At 37.6% G+C, this 17,071-nt stretch overlaps 1 protein-coding gene across 2 annotated transcripts; it reads left to right on the top strand.

The window, feature by feature from the left end:
- Positions 1–9,088: 9,088 nt before the first annotated feature.
- Positions 9,089–15,630, top strand: LOC122649203 (DNA repair protein RAD51 homolog 3-like). Of its 2 annotated transcripts, XM_043842585.1 has the most exons (9): positions 9,089–9,244; positions 9,343–9,438; positions 10,031–10,153; positions 10,294–10,327; positions 10,409–10,479; positions 10,562–10,788; positions 11,511–11,642; positions 13,010–13,076; positions 15,435–15,630. In XM_043842585.1, the coding sequence occupies exons 1-9, from the start codon at positions 9,124–9,126 to the stop codon at positions 15,608–15,610; spliced, it is 1,047 nt and encodes a 348-aa protein (XP_043698520.1). In that variant the 5' UTR covers positions 9,089–9,123; the 3' UTR covers positions 15,611–15,630. The 2 variants fall into 2 exon arrangements, with proteins under 2 accessions (XP_043698520.1, XP_043698521.1); XM_043842586.1 differs by lacking the exon at positions 13,010–13,076.
- The last annotated feature ends 1,441 nt before the right edge of the window (positions 15,631–17,071 follow it).

The following is a 17,071-nucleotide window of genomic DNA, read 5'->3' as shown; positions in this document are numbered from 1 at the left end:
CCCAAATGGTCCAAAACAAAAATACCAATGCACTTCCCCACAGTAACTTATAACTCTCCTCTTAAGATCTACTGTTTTTTTTTTTTTACTATGGACTTTGGATGGGCAAGAGATCGTTGTCTAGTGGTGTAGTGTCTGCACCAGCATGGGGTTAATGAGAGTATTATGAAGCGGCATCAACATAGATGCAATTTTTTATTTATGGAGGGTAAGGTGGTACTATCATGTACTCTGTGTCTGGGCATAGGAACCACACGATCAAGTAATGTTCTTTTTCTCTAAAATAACATAAAAAAATCAAATAGTTTTAACAGTATTCCAGTTTTTCGGTCCATTCAATCATTCTTGACTGTCTATTTGACCTAGTTCTATTCATGTTTTTCAATTCGATATGCTCAATTTTTTCGATTCGGGTTCTATTTTCACACCCTTACCCCTTCCAAATGAAGCTCACCCATTTAAACTCATCCCATTTCGCTGCAATGTGTACTGACCACTGAGGTTGCACTGTTTGGAGTCTGAACTCCAATTTGGGCTCTTAGATTCCAAGTTTTGGATAAGAGGATTCCCATCCCCCCCCCCCCCCCTTTCTGCAAATTGAGTTTGCTCTGATAATGTCAGTTTGTTTTTACTTTACAATTAAAATTTGGGGAGAATTTCTCTGGTCGACAGAGTAAAAGTATAAGAATACTGGTGACAAAGTTGTATGAGACTTGAGGGGTATTTCGACAACTTCGTTCAATAGAGGAGAATACTTATTCTTTCTCCATTGTGGATGACTTCAGACCACGAAGTCCATTTTCTAGTATCAGTATGCCAAACAACTTTCCTCATTAACTTATTATTTTTTTAAAAAAAATTGAAACTTAAGAGCCCAAATTGCTAAACTATGAGATTTAACATACCAATTTTATTCACCAAAAAAAAAAAAAAAAATCAATTGTGCATTAGAAGATTCCAACATTTTGTTTGAAAAGTGAGAGTGGATATCCCTTGTAATACAAACATTTTGGTGGGACTTAGATATGAACATTTATTTTGTTTCTAATTACTTACTTGCATACAAAAAAATGCAAAATATCCCTTCCAAAACCTAACTCTACACGAAATTCAAAAAGTTTATGGTACCACAACAAATACACAACTTTAAGTATCCCCAACTACATTTCTGCATACCACCATATGAAGAACCATAAATACATGATGAAGATTTTAGAGTTTAGCAATACAGTCAAGAAAAAAGAAACAATCACCAATCCATTCAATGGAATTGATCGGTTGGAGCCTTAAAATCTCAATATCCCTTTCAAGGAATTTATTGGATGTTGGCTCTACCCTACTGCCCCTGCATGTGGATCATCCATACTTCTTCATGTCACAATTTAATGTATTTATGTCGGTATCACTTTATGTATATGTTATATGTATGTATATATGTATGTATGACAAATAAAGCCGGCATAATGTACAGTCAATGCATATCAATGAACTTTCTAGGTTTCCATGGGGGCAATATCTAATTAAGAAAAAATTTTGTTGTAACTTGTAATCAATGTTTTTTTTAGTAGAAATTTTAAATTATAATTTTATAAGTACTGTTTCCTGTTAAGTTTTTTTCATCCTAAAAATATGAACTTGGTAGGTGGAGGGATTCTCAGATGTATAAAATGGTCTGTAGGCTAATTAGTAGCTAATGTGGGATTAAAATCCCAATACTCTCTTGCCGGTGTTGCACCAGTACGTATTGTGGACACGTGGATATGGTAAAAACCCTTCTAATATCATGTAAAGTTTCCATCTTAAAAGTTCGAACTTGGTTAGAGAAAATTTGTGTGGAACTGAAGTACCAACAATGATCGGATTACATTAAGATAGAGAAAATTTGTGTTTTAGGGTTTGTGTACCCCAGCCAACTAGTTCATTGATTGATTGATTGATACTTAATTTGTTCCTATCTAATAAAATTCCAAAAGCAAAGACCATATGACTGATTATTGTTTCCTTGATAGCTATAGATTACCCACTCCATTTTAGTTTTATTGTAAGAATAGATTGTCTAGATTTCATTTAGATTGTTGTTTATAGCGTCTTATCTAGCTAGTAGCAGAAACTGATTCAATTATATATCTGATACAAAAACAGTTTATCTCAATAGCATGCAAGAAGAAGATAATATTTCCTCTTTCTTTTTTTTAATGATTACTAATTACTAGTTACTACACAATTATGGCAAGGGAATTACTTTAATTTTGTCACACATCTTTATTGGAAAGATTACTATTATTTAAAATAATAAATTCCTTTACTAGGAAAGCATGTAGGTATCGGATAGGGTTCCACTGTGGTGCGGCAGGACGTTCGGCGCACCATCGGGCGTCCCTGCTGCCCCGGACACGCAGCCTAACACAAGGGTGGTGTATGGGGCTGCGTGTCCAGCGTAGCAAGGCCGTCTGATGCACGGGATGCCCTGCCGCGCCACAGAGGATCCGGGGTATCTTCTCCTGTGTAAGAATTAATTGACTTTGGTCATCTTTGTGGGGGGATATGATTCAGAGTCATAGTTCATAATTTAGATTCTCTCTATCCTTATAAGTAGATTGAATGAAATGGACTTGTGATTGGTGATGAACAATGAATACCCATTATGTTTTGTGATAAATAACTTGAGTTTATGAAAATGTCTGACACAGAAATTTATTCAAAAATACTAACTACAAAGCTGGGATTTGAGTATTGAAGAGAAACACAGATTGATGAATCTTTTTTTCTTTCCAAATATTGAAAAATACAATCTATTCCAACAATCAAAATTCTTTTCTCCCCAAGAGACCAAGGTCTTCAGCTTTATCAATTCTATTGACTATTAAACTAATTTTAGAATAATCATTTATTGTGTTTGGAAGAGAGTTGTTGAAGGCCTTTAAATCAATGATGTCATGGGTTTAAGAGTAACAATAGCTTAGCTATAGAAAGTGTTATTGATATCAATGCTAGCATTTAGAAAATTTATGTTGGTTATCTTCTTTTGCCATTTCTCTTGACCTACACTACTGGATCAAATTGATTTTTGTTTTAATCTATTTCTGTATTACTTCATTTCTAGGAGGTTTAGAATTTTTAGCTTTGTATAGCTTTATATATATTGGTTAAGAAAATTAATGAATTATAGCTGGTTTTGATGGTGAACCCAGAGAAGCAATGAAGTATAAAAAGGAAAACTTGAAATTAAAAGCTTTCTGCTTGATATAAGTGAAAAGTGACAAATCTTGAATCTCTTTTGATTAGACCCAAAAAAAAAAAATTTAATGAGTAGTTAGATCCCTTTATGGTTGGCAATCATACTTTTCAGTCACTTAAAAGAGGATTCATTGTTTATTAGTTTGACCAATGGGTAAAGTAGATTGGTCTTCTTTCTTCTTCTTATATAATATATAATGAAAACTATGACAGAACCTATCATCTTTTCCTTTGAAATAGAAAACACATTCTCTATCTCTCTCTACTCTCCCTCTCCTTTAGTGAAATGGGTGACCTAAAAATGTATCATCTCATAGGGTAAAATGGATTATATCTATAATTTTATGTGATCTTTAACACAATAGAAGACAAATGATATCAACATGACTTAAAATTTGAGAAATATGTTCAAACCAGCAACAATATAATTCAAACACAAACTTCAATAGATAGAACATCAACATTGAATGACAAAACTAACAACACTGTAGTGTTTAATTGTTGTGTTTTTTACACTATAGATTTTGGGAGAGATTTTGTCTTCAAAGTAGACTAGGTACACCTTTGGATGGAATCCTATGCAAGAGTGACCCTAGTTATCTATCTTTCAATAATGTCTTGATCAGGCTTCCCATTAAAGGGTTGGATCCTCAATTGCATAAGTTGTAGGGAAATCCATATTCCTCATTATTATGAGATAGGTACAACAATGTACAATGCCTTTGGGGTGTGGGGGGAGGGGGAGGGCGAGGGCGAGGGGGAAATAACTATAAATATATGCTAGGGTGAGCAATTTACTGAATCACCAAATTTCTTCTTATGGTAGGCTTGTAATAATTGTTTCGATTCAGGTAGAACTCACCCTTAAAAACTAGCGATTAAGAAGAGGATGTCCAAGTCCTTATAAGCCTTCAGATCAAGGTACTCACATCTGATATGAGATTATTACTTTCATGTGGAACTCAAATATAAGGATGTAAATGGAATGAATATGGATCAGACGTGGTCAGATTCGGATATTTCCTTCCTGCCCAAATACGAATATTCCTAAATGGATGTGGATGCAAATCGAATTCAGATTTTTGACTATCCGTTTACATCTCTAACTTGTGTAACCCATGTTTTAGTCTTATAATTTTCATTTTCTCATTCTTTAAAATCTGTTGAATCTTCAAAATCATTAGTTGGATATGTATTCGGATTGAATAATTATTTTTTTTTGAATTAATTAAATACCTCTAAACGAATACGGATGCGAATAAATTTTGAATTTTTGGATACCCATTTGCAGCCCTACTCAAATAATAACAATAGTCCTGAGTGAGGAGAAAAGAAGGACTGAGTTGCATTTTGGGATCCTTGAGGTCGGCAATGGAGATTTTAAAACACTGAGTGGTGAACTCAATAATGCTCTTGCTATCTCTTGAAGATTGGTTTACCTTAATGAACAATGATCATTTAATTTCAAAGGTCTAAGATCGGTCCATTGGAGCTGTTGACCATTTAATGGTTTGTTTGTCGATGACAGCTCAATGTTTGAATGTGTTCCTCTTTAATATATCATTGGGACTGCAAGTCTAGGGCTGTGCAGGTTTGCAACTTGTGTTTGTGTTTATGTGTGGGGGGTAGACATTAAGTTTAAGCAATTCAGAAGTTTAAAATATAAGAAGGTTAGGAAAAGAAGGAAAAAATAGTCCTTTTTGTTCCCCTCTTCCTCCTTGTTTTCAAGGGAGGTGTCCAGATTGATTTTTCTTTTTATTTTTTAAATAAATCTATTTTAGTTTCTGTTTTGATAAATCTATGTTTCATGTTTTTAGCAATCAATTAGAGTATGTCTCACAAGTTTCCATGAGATACCATTTCTTATACGATTTCCAGCCTATCAAACAAAGAATTTAAAGGGATTGAGCTCCTCTCCAGGGAGCCCAACACGCTTAGGGAGCATCCAGTCGTTGGTTGTGCCGCATACATCTCTAGGCGTGCGTCGAGATGTGTACGACACAACCCAACCCTTGGATGCCCCCTGGGCGCTGAGCTCCCTGGAGAGGAATCAAATGGGGGTGGGGTGGGGATCCAGATCATCTACTGTGCAGCTGCCCCAATTGCCCTGTTGCGCAGACACAGTAAAGTGTAAAATGACCGCCTTACCCCTATTCAAGCGCTTCACCCAAGTGGAGGTAAGGTGGTCATTTCACACCCTGTTGTGTCTGCACAGCAGTGCAGTTGGGGCAGCTGCGCGCAACAGGAGACCCCAATCCGGGGGGTGGGGGGATATTATCCATCTCATAATCAAGTAATGTAATCGCATACAAAGAAATAGTGTATGACTTTTCTGATGTAGGACAGTAAATATATATCACCAAATAGTAATGGCAAAACAGAAATTGGCAACACATACTCATGCACTTCAAGTATGTTGAATCACGAACAATTAGAATTTAGTCATGTCATTTTGAAAACCAATCTACCCACCTGAGAAGTTGTGGTTCCGGGAGAGTCTTCTGCTTGAACTAAAGCATTATGGGGAATGAAGAGATGTCCATTTCTATCTGAAAAATATGACCAATTAAGTAGAACTGAGATTTTTCGATACCTCTTCGAACTGCAAGAATTTCCTTGAAAGTGGAGTGGTAGTGCTGCTCAGAGAGTTTGAACTGGACACTGCGATATCCACAAACATGTCTCTTTCCCTGCTTTTCTTCAAGGAGGACTGCCGCCCAATGTGTATCACTGGCATATGTTTGGAGAATTCAAAGACCTGTTGATGAGATCTGGAGAGGAGGAAGCTTCTGATTAATATCTTTGAGATGCTTGACTGCTACTGTATGCTGGGATGACCATGGTAGAGGGTTCTTCTTGAGGAGGGCATTCAATAGACCTATATATTGAGTTTGATTGGGGATGAACTCAGTCATATAGTTTATGATCCCGAAGAATTGCTGGAGCTGTTGAACAGTAAGTGGGCCATCAGAGAATTGTAATAAAGATTTTCCAATATGGGATTGGAGCTCATATTTTTCTTGGTCCTTAAGGTTTTTAGATGCATTAATTCTATAATCTGGATTGACCTTGCACCTATACCTCCAAGATAAAACAATTCTATCTAATCACATAAATATGTATGATTACATATTCATATAAGTGTGTATTTATAAGCAGTAGCACCCCAGACCCCAACCTCACACATGTGAGAAGGAAAACTTCCCTTGAACCATATGTCCCTTATATGTCACTTGTAGCTCACTAATGTGGGACTAAAACTATCCCATTTGTCTTGCTTTTTCATAAAAACAATTAGTTTCATATCCAAGGGGAGAGAAGGTTAAAAGAGATGATTTGAAGCTTGGATATTTTGACTTTTTCAAACCCAATACAATAATTGAGCCTGTCATTTTGGTCGGATGACTTTTTTTGTTAATTCACGAGAAAATTTTCTAGAAAATTAAAATGTTGTTGGCTTCAATTGTTTTTTTATGAAACTCATAACCTTTGTTTCTTTTCCTTTCCTTACCACTCTCCCCACTCCCCCTACCCCCCACCCCCCACCCCAATACACATTGTTTTAACTTTGGACAAGAGATTGCTGTTTGATCACGTGACCCTGCACCAATGCAAGGTCAATGAGAATACATAGGGGCATCAACATGGATAAGATTTTTTATTTCATAGAAAACAAGACAGTAATTTGATTCACTCCTGTGTTTGAGCATAGATTCCACGTGATCATGCAGTGTTCTTTGTCCCTTTAAGATCAAGAGACACGTCCATATGTTGGATTTCAAAAAAAGGAAAATGTTCACATATTGGATTTGACTAGAGAAATCATATTTTATGTACGAAGATGAAGATTCCATCCTCATTGATTGACTCATTGTTTGAGGTTATAATGCAACTTTGCCACCGAAAGAGAGAGAGAGATGATTGATGTAATTGAAAGTTCACCATGAAAAAAGTACTTGTAGATAAACTTAATAGCAGTATTTAAGTATCAACTGACACACAGTAACGATTCATTTGTATGGTGAAGTTTGATTCCATTTGCTTATCAATAGAAATGTATTAAATGATATGTGAAACCATAATTTCATCATTCTTAATTTAGGAAGAAAGAATGCTACATGGGCACCTGTGGTACGTTGCCTTTGCGATCAGACGCTGGGTGGGTGAAATGACTGTTACTCCCCATGGAAAGGCAGAATTTTTTGAGGGCGCGCAACAGTTATTTCACTCACCCTATGTCTGAGCGCAAGGGCAGCGTACGGCATGTGCCTAGGTAGCATTCTCTTTCTTATTAATTTATTATAGAACCGTATACAATCTACATAATTTCATCAGCTTCATCACCAATATCTAGTGGATGACTCACTATTATACACATCTATTTAATTAAGGGAAGCAGTTTTCTATCCGAGAGTGTGGCCTACACCGGCACTCCCCTGTGTCTATGTGTCTCCTCCTCAAAACAAGGGGCAGAGGTGTCTTTTCATATGGGGAGGAGAGAGATAGACTCATGGTAGTGCTGGCGTAGACCACACTCCTGGACAAAGTTCTTTTTCCCTTTAATTAAACACCAAAACTTAAACCACTAAAACCACTTCATCCTGGCTTCCGCATTTTAGGGTTTTGTAATCTTCCTCCGTTTATGGACATGAGTTGCTCAAGACTCCAAAAGCACATGATGGAATCAGATGACCACTAGATTTAATGGGCTTTACGAAAGCCCAAAGGCCCAATACTTGAGGCCGGAAATGTCCAATGTGCCCCGCCCGGTTCATGTATTCCTAGAGTACTTCGAGTCTCTAAATACTATTGTACACTCTCCCATAGTCCTGAATTTTTAGACCTCTATTTTGTCATCGGCAAACTTTGTTCGGGTTGAAATTTATATGCAACCAGAAGACCTTGGGTGTAACTATCCACATAATTTGGTTCTTATCTAATCCACCATGAGGCAAAATTTGGGCCCCTTTATAAGTTTATGAAGGTCTGCGTTCTTAGAAGTTACCCATTATATGTATGTATAGGGAAAAGGCTGGGCCAGGGTGCCTAGCATGTGTCATCCTTTCTCCTTCTCTTATGGAAAAGACTCCCTTGTCCTCCTATGTTGAGTCCTGTGATTGATGTATGCTGCTAGCTTACCGAAAGCTGTCGGCATGCCCAACCCTCTCCCATATTTCTATTAAGCAAAGAGAACGCTACTTGGGCACGTGCGGTGCGCTGCCGCTACGCCCAGATACAAGGGTGGGCGTAATGACTGCCGCACCCTTGGGAAATTCCACCTTTCCACGGGAACGGTCATTTCATCTGCCCTTGTGTTTGGGCGCATGGGCAGCTCACCACACACGCCTAGGTATCGATTTTTCTCCCTTATATTATTTACAAAGAGAAAGAGACATATGATGGAGGGGAATGCTTCTTTGGTATGAATCTATAAGGATTTGCTTAGTTACAACATATCTCTAGAGCCTTCTAGCTTCTAAAGACTTCTCATCACTATCTAAACTTCCTACAATTGAGTAGAAAATTCTAGATACGAAACCTTGTTTAGCCCATAAGCCAAGATCCATAGGCTTTGTAGTTGACCCGTGGGCTTATGGTGGCGAGCCGTGACATTGGGCTTATAATAAAATAGTTTAGATTTGGGCCTAATTCCGTGTATGTATAGGCTGGGCTTGGACTTGATATTTGGCAAGAGCTTACCACGCCCACTCGCCCAACAATGCAACACTGCTTCGGGGCTCTGGCGGGAAATCGGGGTTAGGCGCGCGCGAGACGACCGAAGAAGGGCGCTTCCAAGGTTCCAACTCGATTAACTGAGAAAGAGAAATCCCAACGCTCCGAGTTGGAGAGCCCCTTCAAAGCGCAAGCTAGGCAGAGGTGGAAAGGATGGCGGAGATGGAAGTAAGGAATCTACCGCTCTCACCTACACAGAGAGCGAAGCTAATATCGGCAGGCTACACTACTCTTTCATCCCTGTCTGCACTCTCTCCCCCTCACCTCGCTCGCGGTACTACTACTCCTTTTTTCTTTCTTTCTTTCCCTCACACTTCTCTTATATTTCTTGAACGAAAGCAAATGTATTCATCATCTCTCGTTTGTTTTCAGACTTGAATATTTCTGAGTACGAAGCACTTGAAATTCTGAAGGTGGTCGCTTCACAAAGCAGTAGGACATTTGATGGAACTAAAGCTATTGTAGTCGGTACTCTCTCTCTCTCAAGGGGTTTCCATTGAAAAATCAATTATGTCAATTCCTATTGCATGCTTCATCGTACCTAAAATTTCTTGGTAGTTTAGGTCAAATTACAGTGCATTAGCTATGGAAAGGATGCAAGGTCCTTTTATCAGGCCCAGCTATGTCCCAGTTGATTTTTGCAACTTCTGAAATTTATAGGAGTTAGAATCATAGGGTCAATTTCGTTTAAGAGTTTGACAAGGGACTAAACCGTCTAAAAATCTTAGTAATAGCCACTGTCCTTTGTGGTGGATCTGAAGTCACTGAGATCCTTGGCACACAATTCAGTTCACAGCTGCATTTGGTCTTTTTGCCCATTGAAGTGAAATTGTGTCCTGCTGCTTCTAGAGCCAGATTTTTTACTGAGAGGCCCAAATTACTATGAACTACCATCCAATATTCCAATTCAATCACTCGTTAGTGCTTCACTTAATTCTGGTAGCCTGGTTCAACAACATATTGTGTTAAGTTGAGGAAATAATATAGGAGTTGATAATGTGTTGATCAGTAAGAAAGACCCACACTTGTTATTGAGTGTTATATTTTTTATTTACCACAGGTGCACAGACTGCCTGGGACATGCTTCATGAGGAAGACTTCATCACTCGAATTACTACATCCTGCACAGAGCTAGATAACATTTTGGGCGGTGGAATAAGTTGCAAAGAAGTTACTGAAATTGGTTTGTTGTTTCTTTGTGGGAGATGTGATTCCACTGTGGGCGTCAGTTGGTTCAGTTTCTCTTTTTGTTTATGTGATGAACACATCCTTTGATAGAGAATACTTTTGATCATTTTGCCTTTTGTATGTACTCTTTTACAGGTGGAGTACCAGGCATTGGGAAAACACAACTGGGGTATGGTTTCACGACGTTTCAACTAAGCTGTGTTTTACAATGCCAACCTGATTGAATAATAACTCAATCCAGAATGTGCAGGATTCAGCTTGCGGTTAATGTTCAGATTCCGGTTGATTATGGTGGCCTAGGAGGAAAAGCAATTTATATAGGCATGCCTCTGAACTTCTTTGTAAGTGATTAATGCACCTTTTGGAACTGTCTGCTCAAACACTAGATTTGTGTGGTGATCAGATACAGAAGGTAGCTTCCTTCCTGAGCGCGTTTTCCAAATTGCAGATGCATGCATCAAGGACATGGTGGAAAACTGTCCTTTTCAACAGAAGAATTTTCAAGCTTGCCAAGACAAATTACAACCGAATGCTTTCTTGGAAAACATATTCTATTTCCGGATATGCAGTTATACTGAGCAAGTTGCGTTGATAAACTACTTAGACAAGTTCATTTCGGAGCATAAAGATGTAGGTGTACTACACAATATTCGAGCTTGAATTTTAAATTAATGAGCTTTTGTAGCTATTGATTTCATACTTTTTTACTATAATTATTTCCTTTCTGTTAGAAGCGATTTATAGGACACAGACTTGCACTCCCTTGATAAGAATTCTTGATTCCATTTTGTGCTCACAGAAATTCCATATTTCCCACACCTCAGAAGTTTTTGGGTCTACACCAGCCATAGAACGTTTAACCCCATATTCATGATCTCCTGTTAAATTGCCATGCTCAATGATATAGGCCTGGAAACGGTGTGTTCAAGTTGCTGCAAGCACTTTTTTGGGTTTATTTTGGGGTATGTCCAAATTGCAGGGAAGAAAGTAGCACCATTTGAATGGATAGGTCCCCAATTTTAGTTTGTTCAAATTAAAGAAATTACACCAACTGTGTTTCGTGTTCTGTACGAGAGGCTGTTATCTTTCTTCAAACTCCCAAGCATTCTAATGAGCGTTCATACGCATACACATTTCTTTGCATGCTATCAGTCTCTGAACTGAAAATGGAATTCCAATCTCATCAAATGCCTCAATCGACCAACGTATTATTTTAATCTTTTCCTTTGCAGCATTTTATGTACAAAAATAGTTTAGTCTTAATGGTTTTCTTACTGTTTGATTAGTTTATTCCCTGTGTGTTCACTAGCTACCTGTTGTGCTATTATTTTAACAAATCTTTGTTTTTACAGGTTAAAATTGTAATTATCGATAGTGTTACTTTTCACTTCCGCCAAGATTTTGATGACTTGGCTCTTCGGACTCGAGTACTTGGTGGATTGGCACTGAAATTGATGAAACTTGCTCAAAAATTCAATTTGGCGGTAAGCATTAATGTGTGCTCCTGGTGCTATCGTATAAAGCTTGGGCCGCCAGCTTGAAGATGCCATTCTAAGTCTTGAGAGTGGTCGCTTTGTGTAAAAAGGTCTAAGGTTAGGACTGTCTACAGTCCACCTCTCCTGGAACCCTGCAAATCGGGACTTGCACTAGGTTGCATCCCTTTGTGTCAATTCAAGAGGGAAAGATAGTGAAATACATTGTACACATCTATATTCTTTACTCTGTAACTTCACGTCCATTTTTTCAAACCTCTGCATGGGTGTCTGTTGGACATGGTCTAACCTGCAATTAGAAAAATCCTTCGATGCGTTTAGTTGAATCTGTTTTCCCTGTTGCAGACCGCTAAAATACAATTCATTTGTGTATCTTTTGAATTTTGGTCATAGAAAATATGACATTATCTTCCACTAATTATGTAATACATGGCCATATCAAGCACTTGTTTTTCTGCCATTACCTTGATATGCATTGGACCCATGTATTATTCCAAAACCTGTGTCCATAATCTGTATAGTTCATGCATAGGTAGGGACTTTGATCCAGTAGATTCATCTAATGTGCACCCCTGAGTTAAGACAAACAAAGGCTGCATAAGGGTCTTCTGGACAACTTATTATTGCCAATATTCTTTTCTTCCGTCTCTCTCCAATTTTAAAACTTGTTGGAATTCTGAAACTTAAGCCAGCTAAACAAGAGATCTTCCGTCACTTAACACGGGCCCTCTCCAATTTTTTTTTGGGAAGTAGTTTTCTGTCCGGGAGTGTGGCCTACGCCAGCACTCCCATGCCTGTATCTCTCTCCTCCTCAAAACAAGGGGGTAGAGGTGTCTTTTCATATGGGGAGGAGAGAGATAGACTCATAAGAGTGCTAGCGTAGGCCACACTCCTGGACAGAGTTCTTTTTCCTTTTATTTTTTTTATTTTTTTATAGAGTATTCTTTGATGTGTGGTTGGTAATGATAAACCATTTACTGGGTTTGGTTTTGGTTGGTCACTCAGTCAACTGAACTTGACATGGCCCAGACAATGTGTATGGGTTAACTTATTGTCTATGTTTTGTATATAAGAGTGCAAGACAAAATTGGTTAATTCAGTAGTGCTATTGTTCAATATTGAAATTTTTTAATTTAAATTTCACTATGTTCATTTTAATTGCTTCTACTTTTTTATCTTTATTTCAATTCCGTAAGTTGAACTTGAAAAATCCTAATGGGCCTAAAATAACCTGCTTGAGTCTCACAGAAGTTATTATGATCTAATTTGTATATATGTGAAATGGTTAATTATCTCCATTTATTGAGAAATTGACTTACTGTGTCTCTGGTTTCTTACTACCCCACCCCTTTCTCTAGGTTGTGATATTGAACCAAGTCACCACAAAGTTCAGTGAAGGTTCAGTTCAGTTAGCTCTTGCTCTAGGTAATTACAATCTCAGTAGGCGTTTGACTTTTTCTTGAACTCCATAATATATTTTTCTTGATAATTTCCTTGCTATAAATATTGGCTAGTCATAGAACTGCTGTAGCATATATGCGCTCCTCATTTCTACTTTTTATGTTACCTTTGTCACCATATGGGCTTTGTCACCATATGTCTTTTTCTACTTTTCACTAATATATATGCTCTGAGAGTCTGAGCTTTGCACAATCAACAGTATTTGAAATCCCCATGCAATTTCTATTGTTGCAAGGGAGTTGTTTCCCTTGAAAGGTAACCATAAAGTTTTATTTTTTTTTTTTGGTTCACTCCAACCATCCCTGTTAAAATGTAGCAAGGAGATTCGATGGTGTTAAGTGATGTTAATAGAAGTGCTTGGTGTATTCACGACAGGGGGAGAGTCCCAGTTGTGATAGGTTGTTTAGTTTCCTATTCCTGTTGTGTCTTGTGTTTCTAGTTAGCAGTTTCCTATTCTAATTTGGTTCCCTTGTTAGATTTCTACAACTTACATTATCTATATATTGGTTAGAGTCCAGCAGCAGCAACCACATACTGATTCTGTCGCTGGATCAGTTTCTCCTTATTCTCTTCTCTCCTCTTGTTCTGGTTTCTGATTTGGTTGGTCTAAGTTATATTTAGTTACATGGTATCAGAGCACAAGCAGTAATTTACTGCTCATCGATTCTGGTTTTGAAGGCTTTAAGGATCTCGGTTTGAAGGTTGCAGCACCCAATGCTGCAGGTTGGCTATATTAGACTCTAGTTGATATTAATGATGAAGAACTAGGGTCACGATTTCCTGTTTTGATTTCCCTTGGAGTGAAGATCTATTGAAGTCAAGATTTTTGAAGTTATAGCTTGCCGTATTCTCTGGAATTCTGAGTTATTGAAGATTATTGCGATTGCTCATTGGCTGCTACCCAGCCACTGGTTTGGTCCCAGTTTTTTAGGGAAGATTGATCCCTATTGGAGGCTCCCTCGATCATGATTTGAGACCAATCAGACTCACTAATCAGTTACTGCAATATCACTCTAGACTCCATGCGGTACACTGTTTTAGGGTAAGGTTTCTGAAGTTTTGTTTTTTTTAATTACTCACAAACTGTCCATCAGATTTGTGTGAAATTTTTGGGGTTTTCAACCACTGGTATACTACTCAACTCAATTGAGATTTGGAGCCAATCGGAGCTCCTGATTGAAGGCTACTTATTTTCCATATTGGACCTGCAGTACCCCTGTTTTGGGTTTTCATCCTTTCCAAGCACCTCTATTAACATCTCTTTACAGATGGAAAATAAATCTGCAAGTGCCATCTTTCTTTCTTTCTCTTTTTTTTTCAAAATTTTTTACATTTCGGTTCTTTTCATTCCAAGGAAGAATTCAATTCCTCCCTAAAAATAGACTGAGGATCTCCAAAATCCAAAAACTCTTCCACATACAACTGCATGAGTAATAATATGTAGCCTTGCTTATGGCTTGGTCAAAAAAAGGTGCATATTTAGCTTTCTTTTTTTATTTACTTTTAGGTTTCACCAGAATGTGGAGGGTAGTATCTGCCCTGTTAAACTTTTTAACCTTCTATCATATGGAAGCTTCATAACTTCAACTAATGCCACTTTGCAGAGAATCAGAATTTCACCTGCTGCAAAAGCTTTATTCAGATGAAATTTAGTTTGATTTTTGTACTGAAAGACAATATCTCTTCAGTGTACTGATATCTTGGCAATTCCTTATCATGCCTAATGTTGTTTACGAGTTTATGGATGATCCTGCGCCTCACTTCCTTACTCAATGTATTTCTAATGATATAAATTATTGCGTTACAGTTGAAATAATTATTTTTTAACATTTTATTTTACTTGGGAATGCATTAACTAGTACTAAGCAGCTTGCTAAGATTTTCCTTGCTGCTTTATCCCTAACTTTTGGGAAATGCTACTTAACATTACCCTTTCAAGTCTTGTTCATCAACTAACTTTCTATATTTGATGAGCAGAGAACGAACAGATCCTTTGACTTGCACCTATTATCATTTGAAAAATACAGAGCTTAAAACTTTGCTTAACCAACCTTCTTCCCTCAATAAGACAGTCACCTTCTGAGATGTCGCTGTTGTAGTATCTCACCATCCCTAGTACACTAGTAACTGAACAAAGTCATTGCTAGCACTGTCATTAAAGTATCGATTCTTTACCTGTTGTATAGACTTTGTTCAATTTTAGGTAAGTGTACACTTCATATAACCAGCAATTCTTCCTCTCTTTTTTTCCTTGTTTCACTCTAGTGGAGTATTGCTCTTAGCTTGACACTGAAAATGTTTCCCTTGGTTTTCTTGGTGCAGGTGATAGTTGGTCTCATTCCTGTACGAATCGGATAATTCTGTACTGGAATGGGAATGAAAGATATGCATACATTGACAAGTCACCCTCATTAAGGTCCGCTTCGGCACTGTATTCCATTTGTGGCAAAGGGGTGCGAGGTGCTGCTTCAAATTGTAAAAGGGTCAAAATGATGTAATATATGATGGGAACTGGCTGCAAATGAGAGTATTCTTAGTCCTTTTTTCTTTTTTTGGGGTGGGGGAAGGGGTTAGAAATTTCATGGGCCACCAGTGTCACTGGTTTCTCACATTTTTCTGCTGCCTTGCTTTTGTTAATATCCCTGCGGCTATATTGGTTATTTTGAATTGCTATTGTAGACATCACAAAATGTGGGGGAGATCCCAGTTAGTAAAAGAATCAAACCTGGAAACTTAAAAGAGTTCAATATCTTACTCAGTATGGTTCTAGGGCTGCCATATGGATTAGGTAATCGTGCTGAATTTAAAACCATAGAAATGAGAAGGCCTTGTAGCATCAGTAAGGTTAGCACTTTGGTCATTTAGGATTCGTGAATACACAAAATGAGTATCAAAAGGAAAAAATAAGAATGCACAAAATAAATGATTTTCCACACCATTGGATAATAATTTTAAGCTTCATGGCAGGGTGACCAATTAAGCTTTGTGCTTCAAAGCTGCCCAGAAAAAATGATGGAAATGATGGATTAACACGACATCACAATTCAGTAGCTTTGAGATGGACCTTGTAGGAATTGTGTTAGGTATTTGATCGATACGTCAAAAGCTCCAGAGTTGATGGAATACATTAATTCAAACCCTTTAACCTATCCAATACTAGACTGGTCTAATTTAGTGTCCATACACTAGAGTGGGCCCTATTAGGCATATAATAGACCATCATGTTTCCATAGCTGTTGTCCTTGGTTGCTCTCACTCTAGGTAGTCCTCACTTTGGCGGTAGGTATCTCTTTCTAAGCGGTTCCACTCTGCTCTAGGATCTTTGGCTGGGACGTGGTGATTGGCTCTGATACCAAATGTTAGATACTTGACCGTTATGCCATTAGATCTAGAGGAGATCTCATCTTGATCGTTGAGTATGGGTAGAGAATGCTCGCCTTTCATTTCTATCTTATTATTATTATTTTATTTGATTCGTTGGCACGATTAATATTGTCGACTAGACTAGGATCGGCACAACGATTCTATTGTCAATTGCCAAGTAGATTTTTTTTTGTGGGTAAATCTGCCAAGTGGAATTTATAATAAAAGACCATTGTGCTCACATTTTTTATCTTAAATACAACGGGAGATTAAAAAGGAAAATCTCTAGTAACCCAGCTAACATGAGATATTTCATTAAAAAAACAAAAAAAAAAAGCTAACAAATCTTCACTTTTTCGTTGTCGTAATTCAACATATTGTAAACCACTATGACATTTCCCATAAACTACTACTACTACTACTACCACATTCCTTCAGTAACTATACGCTTTCGGAAAGGTGAGTGTGACCACCCTGTTCTCCGTTTCAAGATCAATCTCATCAATTTTCAAGAATCCACTAAAGGAGATAGTAGCATAATATCTCAGCTCGACTTTGCTTTCACCTTCCACGATAATTTTGTTTCTTTGCTGATA

This window comes from Telopea speciosissima, chromosome 1 (assembly GCF_018873765.1).
Source record: "Telopea speciosissima isolate NSW1024214 ecotype Mountain lineage chromosome 1, Tspe_v1, whole genome shotgun sequence".
Classification (NCBI taxonomy): Eukaryota; Viridiplantae; Streptophyta; class Magnoliopsida; order Proteales; family Proteaceae; genus Telopea; species Telopea speciosissima.
The sequence above is the reverse complement of the archived record's forward strand: the minus strand, read 5'-3'. Positions and strand labels throughout refer to the sequence as shown.

Excerpts from the sequence above, each read along its gene's own strand:
- LOC122649203 (XM_043842585.1), top strand. The coding sequence starts at position 9,124 with ATGGCGGAGATGGAAGTAAGGAATCTACCGCTCTCACCTACACAGAGA. Across the intron at positions 10,789-11,510 it reads TCATTTCGGAGCATAAAGAT|GTTAAAATTGTAATTATCGA; the intron begins GTAGGTGTACTA and ends TTGTTTTTACAG. Across the intron at positions 11,643-13,009 it reads CTCAAAAATTCAATTTGGCG|GTTGTGATATTGAACCAAGT; the intron begins GTAAGCATTAAT and ends CCCTTTCTCTAG.